Source organism: Eptatretus burgeri, chromosome 13 (assembly GCF_056783735.1).
Source record: "Eptatretus burgeri isolate ZD-2024b chromosome 13, Ebu_testis_v1, whole genome shotgun sequence".
NCBI lineage: Eukaryota > Metazoa > Chordata > Myxini > Myxiniformes > Myxinidae > Eptatretus > Eptatretus burgeri.
In genome coordinates, this window is record NC_140973.1 from 66,791,829 (window position 1) to 66,817,284 (window position 25,456).

A 25,456-nucleotide genomic window follows, 5' to 3' on the forward strand; every position below is an offset into this window, starting at 1 on the left:
CAGCATATCTAGGGTAGAGTGACCTTGTCTGAAACCAAATTGATGATGGGAAACCAAGCCATTGGAGAAGAGGAAGGATTTCATGTCTGAAGCGATGAACAGTGTGCTGGTTGGGCAGATGGGCACTTTTTTGGCGGTCGGGGCTGCTGCCGGGTTCAATTTCGTGGTTTAAATTTTGGGATTCATCTCAGGTTGAGAGATTCTGAGGCTTTTTGCATCTTGGTTTGAAAACGTGCGCTGAAATTAAATAAAGGCATGAAACACTGGCATCTCAAGGTGTTTATAAGCATTGCAGCTTGGGTGTGATGGATGTCCTCGAGGGTCTCTTGGCCTGAGCCAGGTTTTGGGGTTTGGACTGCGGGGTTGGTCTTGGTGGTGGGTCCAGTGCTGGAGGGGTGTTTGTTTGTCCAGTTCACTTGTTTTTTTGGAACTCCAGACATCTCCAGGCAGTGTGTAACCCCCTCAGAGAGATCAAGTTTCAGATCGGATAAACAGGGTGGCAGCCGCAGTTTGAGTCCCATACTTTAAGGGAAGCCCATATCTCTTTAAAAATGGTATGTGCTGTTTGAAAGTGAAGGGGTGGTTTTGCTATCCTGTTTGATCATGTTGTTTTAATGTATCCCATTTTGTTCAACCCTGCACTAATGCTGGCAAATGGGACCCCCCCCACCCGCTACCCCCTTCTCCTCAAGTCCTCCTCTCAAATGTGTCAAACCCCCTCCCCCCCCCACTTTCCCTTCAAGCCCCACCACCAAACGATCCCACTTCCTTCCCCAATTCACCCTCCTTGCCCTTGCATCCCCTTCCTCCTGGAGTGTACAGCAACATGTGGTGAAGCATCGCTTCCCCACCCTCCCCCACTTCATCGCTCCCCCCTTCCTCGCGATCCTTTCCTAGCTTCCCCGCCGAGCTCCCTTCTTCCTCACATATATATATATATATATATATATATATATATATATATATATATATATATATATATATATATATATATATATATATCTCTTACCTCTCTCCTCTCTCTGCCCCTCTTCTCTTAGTATTCCCATCAGCGAAGTCACAGGTGGTATTTGCTAGCATTCTCATAATAGAGCTTTGTTGAAAATGTGATGATGAAAACTCTCAAATGGTAAAAGACACACATGCACGCGCACACGCGCGCGCGCACACACACACACACACACACACACACACACACACACACACACACACACACACACACACACACACACACACACACACACACACACACACACACCATCTCTTGCTGCGTGGTGGACGGGCTAATAACAGCACTTGTGCGACAAAACAATATTAACCCTAATAACATCCAACCTTCCCATCTTTGGACAAACGCCATGTTAATGAGAATGAATAGCTTATCGTGGCATTTCGTGAGGAACCGCCACCAGAAGTAAAAAAAAACAAAAAAAACTATAAACCCCAAACACGTATGATTACCTTTTTAAACAGCCGCTACTGCTGTTTTACACTAAACTGAAAAAGAGGAAACTCGACGTTCTTGAGGCATTATTATGCTTATCGCGCCCCTCACAGACAAATGGACCCTAACCCTAGATCTACTGTAATCTGTATACCCCAGAAGGGATAATAATATGACCCCTCCTTGCCACTCTCTAGGACACAGGTGTACTAGTGATCCTAAATGTCCAAATGAAACCATCTAGTTGGCGAAGTTAAACATCACTTAAGGCCACATTGAATTTACAACAGCTGATAATCCCAATGGAGGACTAGCAAGTTGCCTGTGCCCTCATGGGATTATACTCGGGGTATGGATGTAGCCGGAAAAAAATGCAAATGGTGTCTTCTGTCATCGAGCGGCAAGCTGGGAGCAACAATCCGCATTTATTGCCACTTCTGATGCAATTGAAATGCTCTAATGGCAGCGAGATGGTCCATTTGAAACTGTTTGCTCGACATATGGAGCTTTTTGATACCTAGGACCTTCGTAATAGAAAATTGTAGTGGTATCAAAGCCAAAAACCAATTGCAAATTAATCGCAGGAGGATTGAGAATGAAAAAGGGGAACATGCTGACAAAACCAAATGGACAACGCAAACGAGAAGTTGAATGGCAGGAATGGAATAGGGGGAATGATTAATGAATGAATGAATGGTCGGGTGAGCAAGAGAATCGATGTGATAAGGGTATGGGAGAAAGCATGAGGTGACTATGCACAGCATTCTTGAAATAATGGAGGGAAAAGCAAGGGGCACCACACACAGAGTAGGGTCCATGGACAAGAAAGGATGAAGGAATGGAGGAGAGTATTGGGCTTTGACTTGTGGAGGAAAACCTAGTGTGGGGTTCTGGAAGAACAAGGGCGAGTTGCAGATGGAGGAAGGGAATAGAGGGCAGATCGAGTGAGACATGAAGTGTGACGATAAAGAGGAGCTGATCGAGAGTCCACCAAACTGCTTGGGATGGATGAAAAGTTGACCCTGGAACTTGGCCTCCTGTGAGATGCACAAAAGACGAAAAGCTTTGGATCTGGCCCCCCTCGAGAGAAACAAGATTGGATGCACAGTGTGGAGGAGCCATACACCATATAGTATTTCAGATGAAGGCCTTGTCCACTGTACTGTGATGAGCTCTACATGGCTTATAATGGACTTGGTTCTTCCAGAATACCAAGACACAGGCCAGCCTTAGAGGCTGGTTTGTAGGTATGGACTGCCCAAGACAGGTTGTGACAGATATTGAGGTGAAGGAGCTTGAGGGACTGCACCTGCTCCAAAGGTAAGACAGAAAAGTAATCTTGGGGTGGAGCAGCTTGAAAGTTGATCCGAATGAAGGGATAGAGTGAGTGAGAGCTTGGGACTTTTCTGTGTTGAAAGACACATAATCCACATTGTTGAAAGACACATAATCCACATTGTTTGAAGACACACAATCCACATTGTTGAAAGACACATAATCCACATTGTTGAAAAACATACAATCCACATTGTTAAAACACACAATCCACATTGTTGAAAGACACATAATCCACATTGTTTAAAGACACAGAATACACTTTGTTGAAAGACACACAATCCACATTGTTAAAACACACAATCCACATTGTTTAAAAACACATAATCCACTTTATTGAAAGAAACATAATCCACATTGTTTAAAGACACATAATCCACATTGTTTAAAGACACATAATCCACATTGTTTAAAGACACATAATCCACATTGTTTAAAGACACACAATCCACATTGTTTAAAGACACATAATCCACATTGTTTAAAGACACATAATCCACATTGTTTAAAGACACACAATCCACATTGTTTAAAGACACACAATCCACATTGTTTAAAGACACACAATCCACATTGTTTAAAGACACATAATCCACATTGTTCAAAGACACATAATCCACATTGTTTAAAGACACATAATCCACATTGTTTAAAGACACATAATCCACATTGTTTAAAGACACATAATCCACATTGTTTAAAGACACGCAATCCACATTGTTTAAGACACATAATCCACACTGTTTAAAGACACACAATCCACATTGTTTAAAGACACACAATCCACATTGTTTAAAGACACATAATCCACATTGTTTAAAGACACACAATCCACATTGTTTAAAGACACATAATCCACATTGTTTAAAGACACACAATTCACATTGTTGAAAGAAACACAATCCGCATTGTTTAAAGACACACAATCCACATTGTTAAAAGACACACAATTCACATTGTTGAAAGAAACACAATCCACATTGTTTAAAGACACACAATCCACATTGTTTTAAGACACACAATCCATATTGTTTAAAGACACATAATCCACATTGTTTAAAGACACACAATCCACATTGTTTAAAGACACATAATCCACATTGTTTAAAGACACACAATCCACATTGTTTAAAGGCACATAATCCACATTGTTTAAAGACACATAATCCACATTGTTTAAAGACACATAATCCACATTGTTTAAAGACACATAATCCACATTGTTTAAAGACACACAATCCACATTGTTTGAAGAGACATAATCCACATTGTTTAAAGACATAATCCACATTGTTGAAAGACACATAATCCACATTGTTTAAAGACACATAATCCACATTTTTTAAAGACACACAATCCACATTGTTTAAAGACACACAATCCACATTGTTTAAAGACACATAATCCACATTGTTTAAAGACACACAATCCACATTGTTTAAAGACACATAATCCGCATTGTTCAAAGACACATAATCCACATTGTTTAAAGACACATAATCCACATTGTTTAAAGACACATAATCCACATTGTTTAAAGACACATAATCCACATTGTTTAAAGACATGCAATCCACATTGTTTAAAGGCACATAATCCACATTGTTTAAAGACACATAATCCACATTGTTTAAAGACACATAATCCACATTGTTTAAAGACACATAATCCACATTGTTTAAACACACACAATCCACATTGTTTGAAGACACATAATCCACATTGTTTAAAGACATAATCCACATTGTTGAAAGACACATAATCCACATTGTTTAAAGACACATAATCCACATTTTTTAAAGACACACAATCCACATTGTTTAAAGACACACAATCCACATTGTTTAAAGACACATAATCCACATTGTTTAAAGACACAAAATCCACATTGTTTAAAGACACATAATCCACATTGTTCAAAGACACATAATCCACATTGTTTAAAGACACATAATCCACATTGTTTAAAGACACATAATCCACATTGTTTAAAGACACATAATCCACATTGTTTAAAGACACACAATCCACATTGTTTAAAGACACAATCCACATTGTTTAAAGACACACAATCCACATTGTTTAAAGACACATAATCCACATTGTTCAAAGACACATAATCCACATTGTTTAAAGACACATAATCCACATTGTTTAAAGACACATAATCCACATTGTTTAAAGACACGCAATCCACATTGTTTAAGACACATAATCCACACTGTTTAAAGACACACAATCCACATTGTTTAAAGACACACAATCCACATTGTTTAAAGACACATAATCCACATTGTTTAAAGACACACAATCCACATTGTTTAAAGATACATAATCCACATTGTTTAAAGACACACAATTCACATTGTTGAAAGAAACACAATCCGCATTGTTTAAAGACACACAATCCACATTGTTAAAAGACACACAATTCACATTGTTAAAAGACACACAATCCACATTGTTTAAAGACACACAATCCACATTGTTTTAAGACACACAATCCATATTGTTTAAAGACACATAATCCACATTGTTTAAAGACACACAATCCACATTGTTTAAAGACACATAATCCACATTGTTTAAAGACACACAATCCACATTGTTTAAAGGCACATAATCCACATTGTTTAAAGACACATAATCCACATTGTTTAAAGACACATAATCCACATTGTTTAAAGACATAATCCACATTGTTGAAAGACACATAATCCACATTGTTTAAAGACACATAATCCACATTTTTTAAAGACACACAATCCACATTGTTTAAAGACACACAATCCACATTGTTTAAAGACACATAATCCACATTGTTTAAAGACACACAATCCACATTGTTTAAAGACACATAATCCACATTGTTCAAAGACACATAATCCACATTGTTTAAAGACACATAATCCACATTGTTTAAAGACACACAATCCACATTGTTTAAAGACACACAATCCACATTGTTTAAAGACACACAATCCACATTGTTTAAAGACACATAATCCACATTGTTCAAAGACACATAATCCACATTGTTTAAAGACACATAATCCACATTGTTTAAAGACACATAATCCACATTGTTTAAAGACACATAATCCACATTGTTTAAAGACACGCAATCCACATTGTTTAAGACACATAATCCACACTGTTTAAAGACACACAATCCACATTGTTTAAAGACACACAATCCACATTGTTTAAAGACACATAATCCACATTGTTTAAAGACACACAATCCACATTGTTTAAAGATACATAATCCACATTGTTTAAAGACACACAATTCACATTGTTGAAAGAAACACAATCCGCATTGTTTAAAGACACACAATCCACATTGTTAAAAGACACACAATTCACATTGTTAAAAGACACACAATCCACATTGTTTAAAGACACACAATCCACATTGTTTAAAGACACACAATCCACATTGTTTTAAGACACACAATCCATTTTGTTTAAAGACACACAATCCACATTGTTTAAAGACACACAATCCACATTGTTTAAAGACACATAATCCACATTGTTTAAAGACACACAATCCACATAGTTTAAAGGCACATAATCCACATTGTTTAAAGACACATAATCCACATTGTTTAAAGACACATAATCCACATTGTTTAAAGACATAATCCACATTGTTGAAAGACACATAATCCACATTGTTTAAAGACACATAATCCACATTTTTTAAAGACACACAATCCACATTGTTTAAAGACACAATCCACATTGTTTAAAGACACATAATCCACATTGTTTAAAGACACACAATCCACATTGTTTAAAGACACATAATCCACATTGTTCAAAGACACATAATCCACATTGTTTAAAGACACATAATCCACATTGTTTAAAGACACATAATCCACATTGTTTAAAGACACACAATCCACATTGTTTAAAGACACACAATCCACATTGTTTAAAGACACACAATCCACATTGTTTAAAGACACATAATCCACATTGTTCAAAGACACATAATCCACATTGTTTAAAGACACATAATCCACATTGTTTAAAGACACATAATCCACATTGTTTAAAGACACATAATCCACATTGTTTAAAGACACGCAATCCACATTGTTTAAGACACATAATCCACACTGTTTAAAGACACACAATCCACATTGTTTAAAGACACACAATCCACATTGTTTAAAGACACATAATCCACATTGTTTAAAGACACACAATCCACATTGTTTAAAGACACATAATCCACATTGTTTAAAGACACACAATTCACATTGTTGAAAGAAACACAATCCGCATTGTTTAAAGACACACAATCCACATTGTTAAAACACATAATCCACATTGTTTAAAGACACATAATCCACATTGTTTAAAGACACAATTCACATTGTTGAAAGAAACACAATCCGCATTGTTTAAAGACACACAATCCACATTGTTAAAAGACACACAATTCACATTGTTAAAAGACACACAATCCACATTGTTTAAAGACACACAATCCACATTGTTTTAAGACACACAATCCATATTGTTTAAAGACACATAATCCACATTGTTTAAAGACACACAATCCACATTGTTTAAAGACACATAATCCACATTGTTTAAAGACACACAATCCACATTGTTTAAAGGCACATAATCCACATTGTTTAAAGACACATAATCCACATTGTTTAAAGACACATAATCCACATTGTTTAAAGACACATAATCCACATTGTTTAAAGACACACAATCCACATTGTTTGAAGACACATAATCCACATTGTTTAAAGACATAATCCACATTGTTGAAAGACACATAATCCACATTGTTTAAAGACACATAATCCACATTTTTTAAAGACACACAATCCACATTGTTTAAAGACACACAATCCACATTGTTTAAAGACACATAATCCACATTGTTTAAAGACACATAATCCACATTGTTTAAAGACACACAATCCACATTGTTTAAAGACACATAATCCACATTGTTCAAAGACACACAATCCACATTGTTTAAAGACACAAAATCCACATTGTTTAAAGACACATAATCCACATTGTTTAAAGACACATAATCCACATTGTTTAAAGACACGCAATCCACATTGTTTAAGACACATAATCCACACTGTTTAAAGACACACAATCCACATTGTTTAAAGACACACAATCCACATTGTTAAAAGACACATAATCCACATTGTTTAAAGACACACAATCCACATTGTTTAAAGACACATAATCCACATTGTTTAAAGACACACAATTCACATTGTTGAAAGAAACACAATCCGCATTGTTTAAAGACACACAATCCACATTGTTAAAAGACACACAATTCACATTGTTGAAAGAAACACAATCCACATTGTTTAAAGACACACAATCCACATTGTTTTAAGACACACAATCCACATTGTTTTAAGACACACAATCCACATTGTTTTAAGACACACAATCCATATTGTTTAAAGACATAATCCACATTGTTTAAAGAGACACAATCCACATTGTTTAAAGACACATAATCCACATTGTTTAAAGACACACAATCCACATTGTTTAAAGGCACATAATCCACATTGTTTAAAGACACATAATCCACATTGTTTAAAGACACATAATCCACATTGTTTAAAGACACATAATCCACATTGTTTAAAGACACATAATCCACATTGTTTAAAGACACATAATCCACATTGTTTAAAGACACATAATCCACATTGTTTAAAGACACACAATCCACATTGTTTAAAGACACATAATCCACATTGTTTAAAGACACACAATTCACATTGTTGAAAGAAACACAATCCGCATTGTTTAAAGACACACAATCCACATTGTTAAAAGACACACAATTCACATTGTTGAAAGAAACACAATCCACATTGTTTAAAGACACACAATCCACATTGTTTTAAGACACACAATCCACATTGTTTTAAGACACACAATCCACATTGTTTTAAGACACACAATCCATATTGTTTAAAGACATAATCCACATTGTTTAAAGAGACACAATCCACATTGTTTAAAGACACATAATCCACATTGTTTAAAGACACACAATCCACATTGTTTAAAGGCACATAATCCACATTGTTTAAAGACACATAATCCACATTGTTTAAAGACACATAATCCACATTGTTTAAAGACACACAATCCACATTGTTTGAAGACACATAATCCACATTGTTTAAAGACATAATCCACATTGTTGAAAGACACATAATCCACATTGTTTAAAGACACATAATCCACATTGTTTAAAGACACACAATCCACATTGTTTAAAGACACACAATCCACATTGTTTAAAGACACATAATCCACATTGTTTAAAGACACATAATCCACATTGTTTAAAGACACATAATCCACATTGTTTAAAGACACATAATCCACATTGTTTAAAGACACACAATCCACATTGTTTAAGACACATAATCCACACTGTTTAAAGACACACAATCCACATTGTTTGAAGACACATAATCCACATTGTTTAAAGACATAATCCACATTGTTGAAAGACACATAATCCACATTGTTTAAAGACACATAATCCACATTGTTTAAAGACACACAATCCACATTGTTTAAAGACACACAATCCACATTGTTTAAAGACACATAATCCACATTGTTTAAAGACACATAATCCACATTGTTTAAAGACACATAATCCACATTGTTTAAAGACACATAATCCACATTGTTTAAAGACACACAATCCACATTGTTTAAGACACATAATCCACACTGTTTAAAGACACACAATCCACATTGTTTAAAGACACACAATCCACATTGTTTAAAGACACATAATCCACATTGTTTAAAGACACACAATCCACATTGTTTAAAGACACATAATCCACATTGTTTAAAGACAAACAATTCAAATTGTTGAAAGAAACACAATCCGCATTGTTTAAAGACACACAATCCACATTGTTAAAAGACACACAATTCACATTGTTGAAAGAAACACAATCCACATTGTTTTAAGACACACAATCCACATTGTTTAAAGACACGTAATACACATTGTTTAAAGACACACAATCCACATTGTTTAAAGACACATAATCCACATTGTTTAAAGACACACAATCCACATTGTTTAAAGGCACATAATCCACATTGTTTAAAGACACATAATCCACATTGTTTAAAGACACACAATCCACATTGTTTAAGACACATAATCCACACTGTTTAAAGACACACAATCCACATTGTTTAAAGACACACAATCCACATTGTTTAAAGACACATAATCCACATTGTTTAAAGACACACAATCCACATTGTTTAAAGACACATAATCCACATTGTTTAAAGACACACAATTCAAATTGTTGAAAGAAACACAATCCGCATTGTTTAAAGACACACAATCCACATTGTTAAAAGACACACAATTCACATTGTTGAAAGAAACACAATCCACATTGTTTTAAGACACACAATCCACATTCTTTAAAGACACGTAATACACATTGTTTAAAGACACACAATCCACATTGTTTAAAGACACATAATCCACATTGTTTAAAGACACACAATCCACATTGTTTAAAGGCACATAATCCACATTGTTTAAAGACACATAATCCACATTGTTTCAAGACACATAATCCACATTGTTTAAAGACACATAATCCACATTGTTTAAAGACACACAATCCACCTTGTTTGAAGACACATAATCCACATTGTTTAAAGACATAATCCACATTGTTGAAAGACAAGATCCACGATATACAACAACCACTTACTGTTTCTATATTTGTTGACAGGGTTGTTGTGGTAGCTTGCCTCTCATAAACATGGTCTACTATTCTGCACAGGGTTGATCGAGAGCAAAATGGTACAGAGGCTACTCCAGGGAGATCATCGGTGTAAGCAACAATATAATGTTTGTCATAAAGCATCGCCTTGTAGCTCACACCAATCTCAACAGGAAAATGATGAAAATACAATCAAAATCTTTAAGCGATCCATACCAACTGCTCTTCCTTGAAAAGTTATAATTCCAAAAAAAGTCTGAAATACTTACTGCTCTTTATCCGATCCAGAGTGCAGAAAGTTGTCTTAACAGAATGGTGACGTCGAAGCCTTTCGAACAGTACGAGCCAAACCGAAAGAAGTATTGCAATCTAAGCTGAGCACGTGATCTCAGACCAAGGTCCAAAGATTCATAAAAAAAATCAGAAGGAAACAAATTTCATCACAAGACGTACTGCTGCTGGCGAGAACATTTGGGAGTTTTGATGCAGCTGCAAGAAGACAAGAGCTCCAGCTCCAGACATCACCAACCTCCAGACATCACCAATTGGACGTTGGTGTTATTCATTCCTTGATGGATACGTCATCCCTGGGCAGGACGACAGGCACGCATGCATGCACCAATTGCCAACACTTCAATAATCGCATATTGCGGAATGCAGTGTCATAGAAGTCCAACAGGAGGGGAAAATCAAATCCAAATGAGTCAAAGGCCATACCATAAGATATATCCATATGAGGAAAGAAGTAACTTGAAAGGGATGTAAAAGACTGGCACACGCAGACCTGGATCCTGAGGATTGTCTTTCATCGGTTATGTGGAGGAGCAGGTTTCAGGGTAATCTATAGTCTCCATGGTGACAAACCATATCACATACACTGGTATTTCCATGTTTGTACGTCTGATTCAAGGTCAAGGGTGCAACTTCAGAAAGAGTTGCATCTGAAGGGGTTTTAGATGTTTGGGGAGTTGGTGAATCGTACACATGCTGGGAAGAACTTTGTGAAGATGATGAAGGTACAGTTGTGAGAAACCATCTCACTTTTGCATTTGCTTAGTACGTGTGCTCTAGTTTTTATATTGTTGGAAACAAGGAAGTACAAGGAAGTTTTGACACGGTATGGAGCGAGTCGGCCCATCACGTCTTGACGACATCAACAGCACATTAAATCCATACACTAGCAAGTTGTTCGTGCCCGCACGGGATTATAAACTGGGTAGAGATGGGGATGACAAAAAATGCAAATAGCATCTTCTGTCATCAAGCTGGCAGCCTGGGAGCAACAATTCACATTTATTGCCACATCTGATGCTCTGAAAATGCTCTCATGGCAGCAAGGTGCCCTTGACGTTTTTATACATTTTGTTGAGTTACACCTTGAATTTACAATGGATTAAATAAAAAAAAAATTGTCACTGATCTACACAAAATACCCCATAATGACAAAGAGAAAACATGTTTTTAGAAATTTGTGCAAATTCGTTAAAAATGAAAAGCTGAAATCTCTTGCATCAATAAGTATTCAACCTCTTTGCTATGATACTCCAAATTTACATCAGGTGCATCCAATTTCCTTTAATCATCCTTGAAATGTCTCTACAACTTGATTGCAGTCCACCTGTGGCTAATTCAATTGATTGGACATGATATAGAAAGAAACAAACCTTTGTAGACAAGGTCCCACGGTTGACGGTGCATGTCAGAGCAGAAACTCCACCATGAAGACCAAGGAATTGTCCGTAGAACTCCGAGATAGAATTGTGAGGAGGCATTGATCTGAGGAAGGGTATAAAACAATTCCTGGAGTGTTGAAAATTCACAAGAGTACAGTGAGCTCAATCATTCGGAAATGGAAAGAATATGGAACTACCCAGACTCTTCCTAGAGCTGGCCGCCCAACCAAACTGAGTAACTGGGTAAGAAGGACTTTCATCAGGGAGGTGACCAAGAATCCAATGACCACTCTGACAGAACTACAGAGTTCCTTGGCTGTGATGGGAGAACCTGCCAGAAGGACAACAGTCTCTGCAGCACTTCACAAATCTTGGCTTTATGAGAGAATGGCCAGACGGAATCCACTTCTGAGAAAAAGGCACATGACAGCATGCCTGGAGTTTTCAAAAAGGCATGTGAAAGACGATGAGAGCATGAGGTTTCTGTGGTCTGACAAGATGAAAATTGAACTCTGACAAGATGAGTGCAAAGCGCTACTTCTGGCAGAAACCGAGCACAGCTCATCACCCATCTAACACCATCCCGACTGTGAAGCAAGGTGGTGGCAGCATCCTGCTATGGAGATACTTCTCAGCAGCAGGGACTGGAAGACTTGTGAGGATAGGGGAACAATGAATGGAGCCAAATACAGGCAAATCTTTGAGGAGAACCTGCTTCAGAGTGCAAAAGACTTCAGACTGTACCGAAGGTTTACGTTCCAACAGGACAATGACCCCAAGCATACAGTCAAAGAATCACTGGAATGACTTCTGAAAAACAATGTGAAAGTCCTTGAGTGGCCCCATCAAAGCCCAGACTTGAATCCCATTGCGAATCTGTGGAAAGACTTGAAGATTGCTGTTCACCGACGCTCCCCATCCAACTTGACATAGTTTGAGCAAATCTGCAAGGAAGAATGGGAGAAAATCCCCAAATCCAGATGTTCAAAGCTGATATAGACTTACCCAAGATGACTCGAAGCTGTAATCGCTGCCAAAGACACTTCTACAAAGTATAGACTCAGGGGGTTGAATTCATATGTAAATTAGATATTTATTTTTTGTGTGCAATGTTGAGGCTCATATAAGAGCTAACACACAGAACATTTAACAAAGGGAGCAGGAGACAAGAGGGGTGTGAGAGGGAAGCACAAATCAGTGGGGAACAGAGATATTAGGAGATCTGGGGAAGGGAGAGGGATGGGGTGGGGTACATGGGATATACAAGATGGACATGACAGGGACTTTCAGGAAGGAAAGCAGGGAATTTGAAGGAAGTGGGTTTGGAGTGGATTAACGGGGGTAGAAAAGATCGAGGATTTGGATATTTCAGCTTTTTCTTTTTAATTAATTTGTTTAAATGTCTAAAAACCTGTTTTCACTTTGTCATTATGGGGTATTTTGTGTCGATTGATGACAATCTTTTTTAAATTTAATCCATTTTCAATTCAGGCTGTAACACAACAAAATGTGACAAAAGTCAAGGGGTGTGAATACTTTCTGAAGGCAATGTATGTACACGACCTTTTTGTTGCCGAGGGTCCATAATAAAAAATTGTATTGGTATCGATGCCAATGACCAATTGCAAATTAATAATAAGATAATGTTTACTGAGTGTATGAAGAAAGCCAATAGCCAAGAAAGCCATAAAATACCATTATCAAAGTCTTCAACATGTTAAAATTACTAAATGTTATCGATAATTATTTTGGACCATTGACCTGGAAGGGGTTGGATCAACTTCAACTTGTCTCGATGTGGTTTGATTCCCATTCCGACTATAAACGCTCATCCCTGAGATTTGGAGGCAGGGCACTGCTTCAATGATTGTGCCATCCTTAGGAGGAATGCTAAGCCAGCTATCCTGCTTACTTGATTTGCGGTGGATGATTCAAGATCCGCATGTAGCCCCAGAAAGATACGAAGCCATTGCATGCTGGTTCATTGGGTAAAATCTAAATTTCTGTTCTGCCATTGAGATTGGAGGGTGGAGGGGGACTGCATCAGCAACATATAGTCATCGTCAATGGCTGAATGGTAAAACAGATTGCATGGGTTGGGGGGGGGGCATTGTGGGTGTTGAAACGGTGTTCTGTGCCATCTTCTTGAGAACAAACCTCAATCTTGAGATATCCACTCATTACTCGTTCACAGCAGAAAAAAAGTTCATAAACAGGAACTAAAATAATAAAAGATATGTGGCCAGAAGTTCGATCATAGGCAGGATGGTGGTCTCTGGTTTTTGTTTTTTAGAACCTATCCTCCTGTCGAGATCCCTCTGTTCTTTCAGCCATTATGACCGTCCATAGCAACTCGAGGATGTACGCGTTCTTCCAGTAGCCCCTCCTGGTTTAACTTCCAAAATCTAGGATGACTGTGCACTTCAACTCTTTTATTCCTTGTGTAACAGCCGTCGGTCGTCCTGGTGTCCCAGCACGAACATGACGAGCTGTTTTAATCGCTGTTTTAATCACGACCACAGCGATCAGTTGAGTCGGCGGTTCCTGGTGGGGTCATATTCTTTGCTCTCTGATACCTTACCAACTGGACTGGTTGAGCCAACAAAGCTCGATGCTAATTAAGTACCAATTGGGCCAAGCGAGCCAGAAGCGGCTGGTGATCACCGACGGTGTGGTGACAACCTTGACAAAAACACACATCAACCACACAACCCCCCTTGACAAGACTCCCACCAACAGCACTCCGTACATATGCACACAATCACCCATCAATGCTCAAACTACCTAAACGTCCTGCCAACATCCTTATACCCCTCTATCTCCATAACTTCCAGGTACCTATCTAATTCTAATTTAAACTTATCTTCTGTTTCTGCTGCCACTACCTTTCTAGGGAGACCAGTCCATGCATTAACGACTCAGAGTGAAAGTCCCCTGCCTTACTATCGTCTTCACTCTCCTCTTATTTATTCTCAAGCAATGCCCCTGGTCCTATCACTGTCTACTCTGTTGAATAATTCATCTGCACTTATTTTATTTGTACCTTTTCTTATCTTAAACATCTCTATCATATCTCCTCATAACCACCTCCTTTCTAGTGTAGAAAGCCCTGTCTCCTTCAGCCGCTCCTCATAACTGAGTCTAGCTAGGCCAGGGATCAATCTAGTAGCCCTGCGCTGAACCTTCTCTATGGCATATATGCCCTTCCAGAACTGTGGTGACTAAAACTGTACACAATAGTCTAGATGTGGCCCTCACTAAATTCCTGTACAATGTTAACACCACCTCTTTTGATTTATAATTGATCCCCCTCCGAATACAACCTAAAACCCGATTTTCTCTCCCTGTAGCTGACTGGCATTGTGCTGCCAGCTTACCTCCTGGATCGATTACCACCCCCAGATCCTTCTCCTGTGTGACATGCTCCAAAATTACCCCTTGCATCTTGTAATCTCTATTTTCATTATTCTTTCCCATACCCAACACTTTACACTTGCCCAGGTTAAATTAAATCTGCCAATCTTTTTCCCAATCTATACAAGTATCAATATTTGCCTGAATCTGATCACCACCCCCTCTGCTATCCACCTTACCTCCAAGCTTTGTATCATCTGCAAATTTGGAAAGCCTACTCTTTATCCCATTATCCAAATCGTTGATGTAAATAATGAATAGTAATGGTCCGAGTACTGATCCCTTAGGCACCCCGCTACTTACATCCTCCCAGCAAGACATCCTCCCACTCACAGCCACTCTTTGCTTCCTACCACTCAGCCAGTTTGCAATCCAATTAGCTTCCTGACCAGCCACTCCACAAGACCTCACTTTGGCTAACAACCTTCCGGTTCTGGGTTTGGAGTGTCAGCAGGTCTCCTTCAGGGCTCTCTGCTGACGATCTCAAAGTTAAGTTTCCGGTCGTTATCTGTCCCGTTTAACTGCTTATTTTCTCACCTACATGTTATTGTGTGTTCCTAGTTCGGTTTTGTTTCAAAAATCGTGCTATTTTGTGAGATTTCGTCGACCTTGTCTTACCGGGTGCTTGAGGCCTACCCTTTATTTCCACTCTGTGTACGATTGTGTTTATTTGTTTTTTTTCCCCCCATCACCTTTAATTTATATCTTCCCCACTTTCCTAATGTCCTCCATCCCTCCCACTAATCACTCTATTTCTTATCTTAAACCAAAAAATAAACAAACAAACGAAAAAACGACCTTTCTCCTTGCACACTCACGAGTTTCGATTCTTCTTCTTCTTCTTCTTCTTCGTCATCCTCTTCTTCTTCCCCTCTTCTTCTTCTTCTTCCTCGATATTTTCTACAACACTTCCATGACCTAATCTGTTGAAAACTCTCTCAAACATTACTACTAATAATAATCTATCTATAATTCCAGCAATGTGTGTGTGTGTGTGTGTCTGTCTGCGACCGCCGTTTCTCGACGACCACCAGTCCGATCTGATTGAAACTTGCCAGGAATATTGCCGGGGCCCTGCAGATGTGCCTTTTCGAGGTTTGATATCAATTGGACAAGCGGTTCCCAAGTTACGGCCATTTTACTGCTTTTTCAGTGTTGAAAAGGTTTATATATGGCAGCTGAAGGTGTCGTTCCACCTTCTCATGCCAATTTTTTCCCAAATTATTAATAACTGGACGATCACTGGTCCGATCGGATTGAAACTTACCAAGAATATTGCCGGGGACCCGCTGATGTGCCTTTTCAAGGTTTGATATCAATTGGACAAGCGGTTCCCAAGTTACGGCCATTTATCTGTCGACCAATGACAAGACACGGTGCTATGACGTCACAATTAATGTTTACTTATTTATTATTTTTATTTCATTTGCACGATTGACGGTCCGATCTGATTGAAACTTGCCAGGAATATTGCTGGGGACCCGCTGATGTGCTTTCTCAAGGTTTGACATTAATCGGACAAGCGGTTCCCAAGTTACGGCCATTTATCTATCGACCAATGACAAGACAGTGCTATGACATCACGAATGACGTCACAATTAATGTTTATTTATTTATTATTTTTATTTATTTTGCACGATTGATGGTCCGATCTGATTGAAACTTGCCAGGAATATTGCTGGGGACCCGCGGATGTGCGTTTTTGAAGTTTGATATTAATCGGAGAGCAGTTCCCAAGTTACGGCCATTTATCTGTCGACCAATATATGCGAGAGAGGGGGACGGGAGAGGGGTGGATGAGAGTGGGGGCGAGAGAGGAGGGGGGAGAGAGGAAGGGCGAGACTTGGGGGGATAGAGGGGGGCAAGAGAGGGGGAGAGAGAGGGGGCGAAAGAGGGGGGTGAGAGTGGGGGGCGAGAGAGGGGGACGGGAGAGGGGGATGAGAGTGAGGGGCGAGAGAGGGGGGAATGAGAGTGGGGGCGAGAGAGAGAGGGGGCGAGAGAGGGGGGCGAGAGAGAGGGGGCAAGAGAGGGCTGCACATACTGGCACTCACCTACGGGCACTCACCTACGGGCACGCCCCTACGCGCCCGTACTAGTAATAAGAATAATAATAATAAAAATAAAAACGATCTCTAACAATACTTCATCTTCCTCTTTCACACATGTGGTACACTTAACTGTATCATAATGTACTACTCTTCTGCTATTTTAACAGACTGCTCTCAATTCGACCTTTCATTCACACCTTTCCTAAAAAATCCAACTGTTACAGCGTTTCTTCTCTCCATTCTCTGAATTCGTCTTTCTTGCATCCATCAGTCTTTTCTTCTGGAATCCATCCTCTGGAAGAAGTCTTTTCTTTCAAGCTTCTGGGTCTCACTATCTGCCATGACCTTTCCTGGGAAAGTCACATTTCCAACCTTGCCTCAAAAGCCAGTCGCCGAATGGGAATCCTCCGTCGTGCAAAGTCCTTCCTCGGCCCTCTTGAGCTCCTGACCACTTACAAAGCTTTTGTCCGTAGCCTGATGGAGTACTGCTCTCCCCTCTGGGCTGGTGCTCCTGCCTCCCACCTTTCTCGACTTCACGCTGTCGAAACCAGGGCTTTTAAGATCATTGGCATCTCCCGCAATGAAGCTGAGTCTTTGGGCCTCTCACTCAATCACCGCAGGTTGGTCGGTGGTCTTTCTGTCTTCTACCGACTCCTCTCCAGCCTTGCCCCCCCTGCTCTCTCTGCGATTTGTCCCAACCACATTTCCACAGGGCGCTCAAGGTCCGCCAACAACCCCCTTCTGGTAAAACTACCAAAATCACGAATCACTGCTCATCTTCACTCTTTCATTCCTCTTTTTTCCCGCCTTTGGAATAAACTTCCTCACTCTATTCTTTCCCATTCTTCCCTTCAGGCTTTCAAAACAGCTGTTCACCACCACCTCTTATCTTCCCCCATCCAAATCCTCGATCTTTTCTACCCCCGATAATCCACCCAAGCCCACTTCCTTCAATTCTCCTGCTTTCCTTCCTGAAAGTCCCTTTAATGTCCATCTTCCCCTCGCCATGTTCCCCGTCCCATCCCTCTCCCTTCCACAGTTCACCTGTGTCTGTTCCCCAATGTTTTGTCCCTTCCACTCCCGCCCCTCTTGTCTCATGCCTCCTTGCTGTGAGTTGTGTGTTAGCTCTCATACGAGCCTCGACCAAGGTATACAAAAAAAAAAAAAAAAAAAAAAAAAAAATCAAGAAATGTGTTAAATCGCATCTCTGACCTAAAACTTCAAAAAAAACCCAGTTTGCTATGAATGTTCGCTTTCCATTAACCATTCTTTTTTCCAACTTCAGTGCCAACTCACCCCTCTCACCCCTCACTCCCAAAGCAACCATCCCACTCTTCTCCCTCCAAGCCTCCCTTCTCACCTCTCTTAAAAACTCCCGCTCACCTTTCTCCCACCATTCATCCCCCTCACTCACCCTTCTCAAAGTTCCCCCCCCCTCTCACCCTCAAAGCTGCCCTCTCGCCTCCATCTCTTCACTCCACCTCCTCAAATCCTCAACTGCCTTCTTCCCCCTCTCTTGTCCCCCCTCTCCCCCAGCACCAGAGCCTTTTCTCCTCCTCATCTAGCCCCCTCTCCTAGCTATTCTGCAATCCCCCACACTCTTTCAACAACCCTCCTTACCTCCCCCTCATCCCTTGTCCTACCCTCCCCCTCCCCCCTCATCCCTTGTCCTATCCTCCCCCTCTGCCCTCATCCCTTCTGTCTGTCCTACCCATCCCCCCCACCCCCTGCACCCAAGGCCTCCTCCCTCCCTCTTCATTAAAAGTGTGGACCTCAAATATCTGGGACCTTCGCTCAAACCTTTCAGATCTTTCCATACAGCTTGCCACTGACAAACCAGACATAATCTGCCTAACAGAAACTTTCCTCCCCCAAGCAGTGTCTGACTCCCAAGTATCTCTCCCTGGTTACTCCCTCTGATTTGACAGACCTGAGCCTCGTCCTGGTGGAGGAGTTGCTCTCTTCATCAAAGACTCTATTCCTCACTCTCCATGCACTGCCCTCACTCCCCCACACCCCCAGGAATATCTCTGGCTACGGCTTCCCCTCCACTCCCACCTCATGTTTATATGTGTACTGTACCGTCCACCAAACAGTGATGACTCCATCTACACCTCACTATCCGAAAACATGGACCATCTTCTATCTTCTCATCCAAACTCTCTCTTCCTCATATGTGGCAACTTCAATTGTCATCATGCCAGTTGGCTCGGTGTGGGTACCTCTCTCGCCTGTCATGGCACTTCAGCAAAAGCTTTCTGCGACTCATTAGGACTTACTCAATCGGTCAACTTCCCGACCCGGATCTCAACCAATGGTACTCCATCTCTTCTGGATCTGATTTTGACAAATTTTCCTGACAATATCTGCTGCTCTTCCTCCGATCCAATCGGTTCTTCTGACCACGTCCTTGTCAAAGTGGACATCTCTCTGGCAATTATCAGAGAACCACCTCACCGCCGTCGAGTCTGGCATTTCACTCAAGCCGACTGGCAGGGTCTCTAAGCAGCCATCAAACTTATAGACTGGTCTCCTATCGCTACTTTCTCCAACATCAACTCATCGTGGGAATTCTTTCAAAGAAACTTTCTCTCCCTCATGCACAGATTTATCCCCTCTCATCTTCAGTTGTCCTACCCTTCCTCCCACCCATGGTTCACTGAAGCTTGTGGCAAGGCAGTTGTCCTGAAAGAACTTGCCTTTGCCTCATGGAAAGCAAACCCAACTGAGGGCAATCTCAGTTCCTTCCATAAAGCTCAGAACAAGTGTGTATCTACCCTCAGGAGAGCCAGAAAACAACATCTTTCTCATTTCAAGTCTGAACTCTCAAACCTCTCTCCCTCCTCAAAATCCTGGTGGTGTCTAATCAAATCTGTTTCTGGTGTATGTTCCCCCTCCATCCCCTCCCTTACCTCAAATGGCCACACTGCTGATACCACACATGAAAAGGCTGAATGTCTAAACTCGGTGTTTGCAGCTAAATCTTGTGTCGAAAACCCATCACTTTCTGGACCCACCTTACCCAGTCGCACCCAACTGTCCCTGGACTCTGTGTCCTTTTCTCCTGACAAGGTGGAGAGCTTGCTGTCAAACCTCGACTCAGATTCTGCAAGCGGTCCAGACGGCATCAGCCCATGTGTTTTAAAAACCTGCTCCTCTGCTCTTGCTCACCCTCTCATTTGCTCAAGTTCATCTGCCATCTGCTTGGAAATCAGCAAACATCACTGCCCTGCATAAAAGGTGCAAAAACAGATCCCTGCAACGACAGACCAATTAGCCTTCTCCCACTCATCAGCAAGGTTATGGAATTCATCATCGCTTCAGACATTAAATCCTTCCTCTTCTCCAATGGCTTGATTTCCGATCATCAATTTGGTTTCAGACCAGGTCACTCTACACTGGATATGCTGCTTCTGCTCTCCCAACAATGGATGGAGGTCCTCAATGCCAGACAGGAAATTCGAGCCGTATCCCTGGACATATCACGTGCTTTTGACACAGTCTGGCACCCTGCCCTACTCAACAAACTCTCTTCCTATGGTATCCAAAGCCATCTCTACTCATGGCTCAGACTTCCTCTCCTGTCGCAGTCAACGTGTGGCCCGAAATGGAGTTCTTTAATCCCCTCTTCCTGTCCAGGCTGGAGTTCCCCAAGGTAGCGTTCTGGGCCCTGTTCTTTTCCTGGCTTTCATCAATGATCTCTCTGACTCTCTGGAAAATCCTCTATATCTCTTTGCTGATGACTCCACCCTCTGCCCTACCATCGGTCATCCCTCAGACCGGCAAGCAGCAGCTTCTTCGCTCACTGCAGATCTGGATAAAATCACAAACTGGTCCAACACGTGGAACATGTCTTTCAATCCAGACAAATCTCACACTCTCACTATGTCTCTCCGAAAGGACCGTTTAGAAAATCCCCCCATCCACTTTCTCAACAATCCTCTGGAAGAAGTCCTTTCTTTCAAGCTTCTGGGTCTCACTATCTGCCATGACCTTTCCTGGGAAAGTCCCATTTCAAAACTCGCCTCCAAAGCCAGTCGCCGACTGGGAATCCTCAGTCGTGGAAAGTCCTTCCTCGGCCCACCTGAGCTCCTGACCACTTACAAAGCTTTCGTCCGCAGCCTGATGGAGTACTGCTCTCCCCTCTGGGCTGATGCTCATGCCTCTCACCTTTCTCGGCTTCACGCTGTGGAAACCAAGGCTTTTCGGATCATTGGCATCTCCCGCAATGAAGCTGAGTCTCTGGGCCTCTCACTCTCTCACCACAGGTTTGTTGGTGGGCTTTGTCTTCGAGTCTCCTCTCCAGCCTCGCCACCCCCCGCCCCCGCTCTATCTGCGATTTGTCCCCACCACATTTCCGCAGGGCGCTCAAGGCCCGCCAACAACCCCCTTCTGGTAAAACTACCAAAATCACGAATCACTGCTCATTCACTCTTTTATTCCTCTTTTTTCCCGCCTTTGGAATAAACTCCCTCACTCTATTCAATCCCATTCTTACCTCCAGGCCTTCAAAACAGCTGTTCACCACCACCTCTTATCCTTCATCCCCCATCCAAATCCTCGATCTTTTCTACCCCTGATAATCCACCCAAGCCCACCTCCTTCAAATTCCCTGCTTTCCTTCCTGAAAGTCCTGTAATGTCCATCTTCTATTCCCCATACCATCTCTCTCAATTACACAGATCTCCTAATCTCTGTTCCCCACTGTTTTGGCCTTCCCACTCCCGTCCGTCTCATGCCCCCCTTGCTGTGCGTTGTGTGTTAGCTCTCTCACGAGCCTCGACAAGGTATACAAAAAAAAAACTCTGATGTGGTCCCTTATCATATGCCTTCTTAAAGTAAAGATATACAATGTCCACTGCCTTTCCCTCATCTACCCAATCAGACACTGCTTCATAGAACTATAAAGATTTGTTAAACAGGTACTAACTTTGGTAAACCCATGCTAACTACCTTTAATTAGTTAATTGTAGTAGATTCCTGTTCTACACCTCTCCACGACCCAAACACTTACTGTCACCACCCCCCCCCCCCCACCCACGCCATAACAGAGATTGATCAAAACAAACTTTATTGTAAATTATGTAACACTTAAAACCACAACAAAACATGGTGCACTTGGAAAAAGAACATCGCAAAAGACAAACAACACAACTTTGAAATTTAGACTTCAACCTGGATGGAAGATGAGAATAATAATTAAAAAAAACAAACAAACATCTTTTCATGGTACTGGGGGCATTAAAAGACATGACCATAGAATAATTAAATTCCACATAACCTTGAGAACCTTGAGGACCAGTAATAACTACCTGGTCCACGATGGAGGGAAAAGGCAAGCTTGTGGAAAGGTGAGAGACAACGCGGGGATTAAATTCAAGGCAAAGAGTGATGAGAAACAGCCTTGGACATCACAAGTCGATCCTACTTGATCCGATAAAGCACCTTACGCTGCAGGCGGTGCTGAAGCTCTCCTCGACGCATCATCAGCTGCAGGACCTTATAGATGGCGTGTTCGGGGTATTTCTGGTGAATGAGTGAAAGGTAGAAATATTCGATATTACAACAAAATATCGAGATAAGAGGGAGTGCTGAAAAGTAATGCCTCCTATTCTTTTTCTCCAAAAACAGGGAAAGATACTCAAATGAAACAAAGACATACTAACAACAATCTTCATTCTATCATGGCGCGTATTTATTTCAACATAATCACTGCGACAGTCCACATATTTCTAACAACGTTCAAGTAGTCTTGTGATGCCATCATGAGAGAACTGGGTGTCTTGCTGAGTTAAAAAGCGCTTCACAGAGTCCTTGACATCATCATCAGAAGAAAAATGTTCTCCAAGAAGATGTTCCTTAAGTTTGGGGAAGAGATGTAAATCTGATGGAGCCAAGTTGGGGCTGTGGTTCCTTTGTGGCGGTACTCCATTGACCGTCTCTTACTCTCAGGAGTGCAATGATGCACCTAGTTCTCATCACCAGTCAGTCATCTTCTCCCCACACCACTGACATCATCATGCTGCCCTCTGCCATCTTGACTAACATAGCACCGAGACGTCTAATGTTAGAATTGCAAAACTTCACATACAGTGGCGGGAACGACGAATGTGCGGACTGCGCTTTGTTTCATTAGAATACGTTACCTGTGTTGGAGAAAAAGAACAGGAAGCATTACTTTTCAATACACCATCGTAGGTAGCCAGAATCAGATGAAGGAGGAGAAGAGACATCAAACAAGTCTCACCTTTCAGCTTTAGCTTGATACTTATTAAAAAGTATTTAAATGTACCTTGATATGAAAGAGCAGGATGGGCATGTTCAGCATGTACAGTACCTGTTTAAGGAAGTCCTGCACAATGCTGTGCTCCGATACCTGCGAGCCAATGGCAAAACGCAGCTTTAATTGCTTCTCAATACGAGACAGCAGTTCTTGATCTTCCTGCGTGGTGAACCCTTCGACACCTGAGCATTAGCACAGCATCATTAAGACAGTCAATATCGCTCTGTGTCTGCACATTCACACGCAAAACAAAACTTCCAGGCGATACTGAACAAACGACGTGCTGCAGGAATGATGCGGGTTCATCCTAAAGGATAAAAAGTCATTTTTAGTGAACCAACGATTTATTTCATTCAATGCAAAGAGTCCATCAATATATGAGGTATGAGAGTAAGCCAGTAAAATTTGGACCCCCTCCAACGTTCTACACCCTTCCGTATTCAAGAATGAGATGAATGCCGAGCCTCGTGTTGGATTTAATCTCAGATGTGTTGCTTCTTATTCTTCTCAGGAAGGAACATTTCTGCTTTATCTTCAAAGGTGTACACACTTTTTTTCTCTCCAGACAAAAAAACCCAAAAGGTATGTATACTCCTACCCATGCACCCAATGCCTCCCACACCATTCACTTGTGCAGTATGCAATATGTAGATGCCCTGTAGACAAAAAGACGATTTTCGATTCGTGCGATATTTTGCAAGATGAAGCAGAACGTCACTTGGTAAAGGGCATATCTCCACGAGGCTGAACAGTTTATATTTTGTATCCCACTGATAGGCTGGATCTACATCTAGACATGACCTAACCTAAAATATAATCAGCTTGTTCTCGTCACCGACCCAACTCATCCACCAAGTTTCATCAAAATACATCCACAACTTTTTGAAATACCAATCTCTATATAATTTTGGCCCCAACTCTCAATTGTGAAATCACTTCATAAACAAGGGCAAATGTGTCCAAGAGCCGCATTCTAAAAGTTTTGTCTTCACCAGAAGAAGAACAAGAAGAAAAAACAACAACAACAACAACAACTTCCGATATTTTGTCACGTACCTTGATGCAACCAATAGCGAGACCCGTCATGGACGATCGTTGTTCATGACGAGAAAATGGTGTTTTTACGAAATTACAACAAATTAAATGGAATAATGTTTAAAGAGTAACGTGAACTTTTCGAAACTTTAAAGCAAATGTCCGAACATATTTAAAAGTTCATGATAGACGCTCTCAAAAGGCACCGTCAATGCGAGGATGTGTACAGGTGTTTAGTATTTAAGGAGATCCGGATGCTGTATAGAAAAGAGCCGAGTCCTAAAGGTTTTGGAAGAAGAAGAACAAGAAGAAGAACAAGAAGAAGAACAAGAAGAAGAACAAGAAGAAGAACAAGAACAAGAAGAAGAACAAGAAGAACAAGAACAACAACAACAACAACAACGCGGAGC

General features: G+C 40.9%; 2 protein-coding genes across 7 annotated transcripts in view; both read right to left on the reverse strand.

The window, feature by feature from the left end:
* Window positions 1–11,399, reverse strand: part of LOC147014696 (proton-coupled folate transporter-like) — an 80,379-nt gene extending 68,980 nt beyond the window's left edge. For 4 of the 6 annotated variants that reach the window (XR_015050861.1, XM_085852833.1, XM_085852828.1 and 1 more), the window contains exons 1-2: window positions 11,311–11,399; window positions 10,863–11,180 (exon numbers count right to left, since the gene is read on the reverse strand). The gene's annotated coding sequence lies outside the window, so the exon portion shown is untranslated. Of the gene's footprint in view, window positions 1–10,581; window positions 10,646–10,862; window positions 11,181–11,310 lie in introns of all 6 variants that reach the window. The other 2 variants (XM_085852829.1, XM_085852832.1) reach the window with 2 other exon arrangements.
* Window positions 11,400–22,782: 11,383 nt separating this feature from the next.
* The window catches only part of MCM5 (minichromosome maintenance complex component 5), a 33,592-nt gene continuing 30,918 nt past the window's right edge, over window positions 22,783–25,456 (reverse strand). The window contains exons 15-16 of the mRNA XM_085852834.1: window positions 24,066–24,193; window positions 22,783–23,254 (exon numbers count right to left, since the gene is read on the reverse strand). Of these exons, the coding sequence (XP_085708960.1) occupies window positions 23,153–23,254; window positions 24,066–24,193 (230 nt within the window). The 3' untranslated portion in view covers window positions 22,783–23,152. The remainder of the gene's footprint in view (window positions 23,255–24,065; window positions 24,194–25,456) is intronic.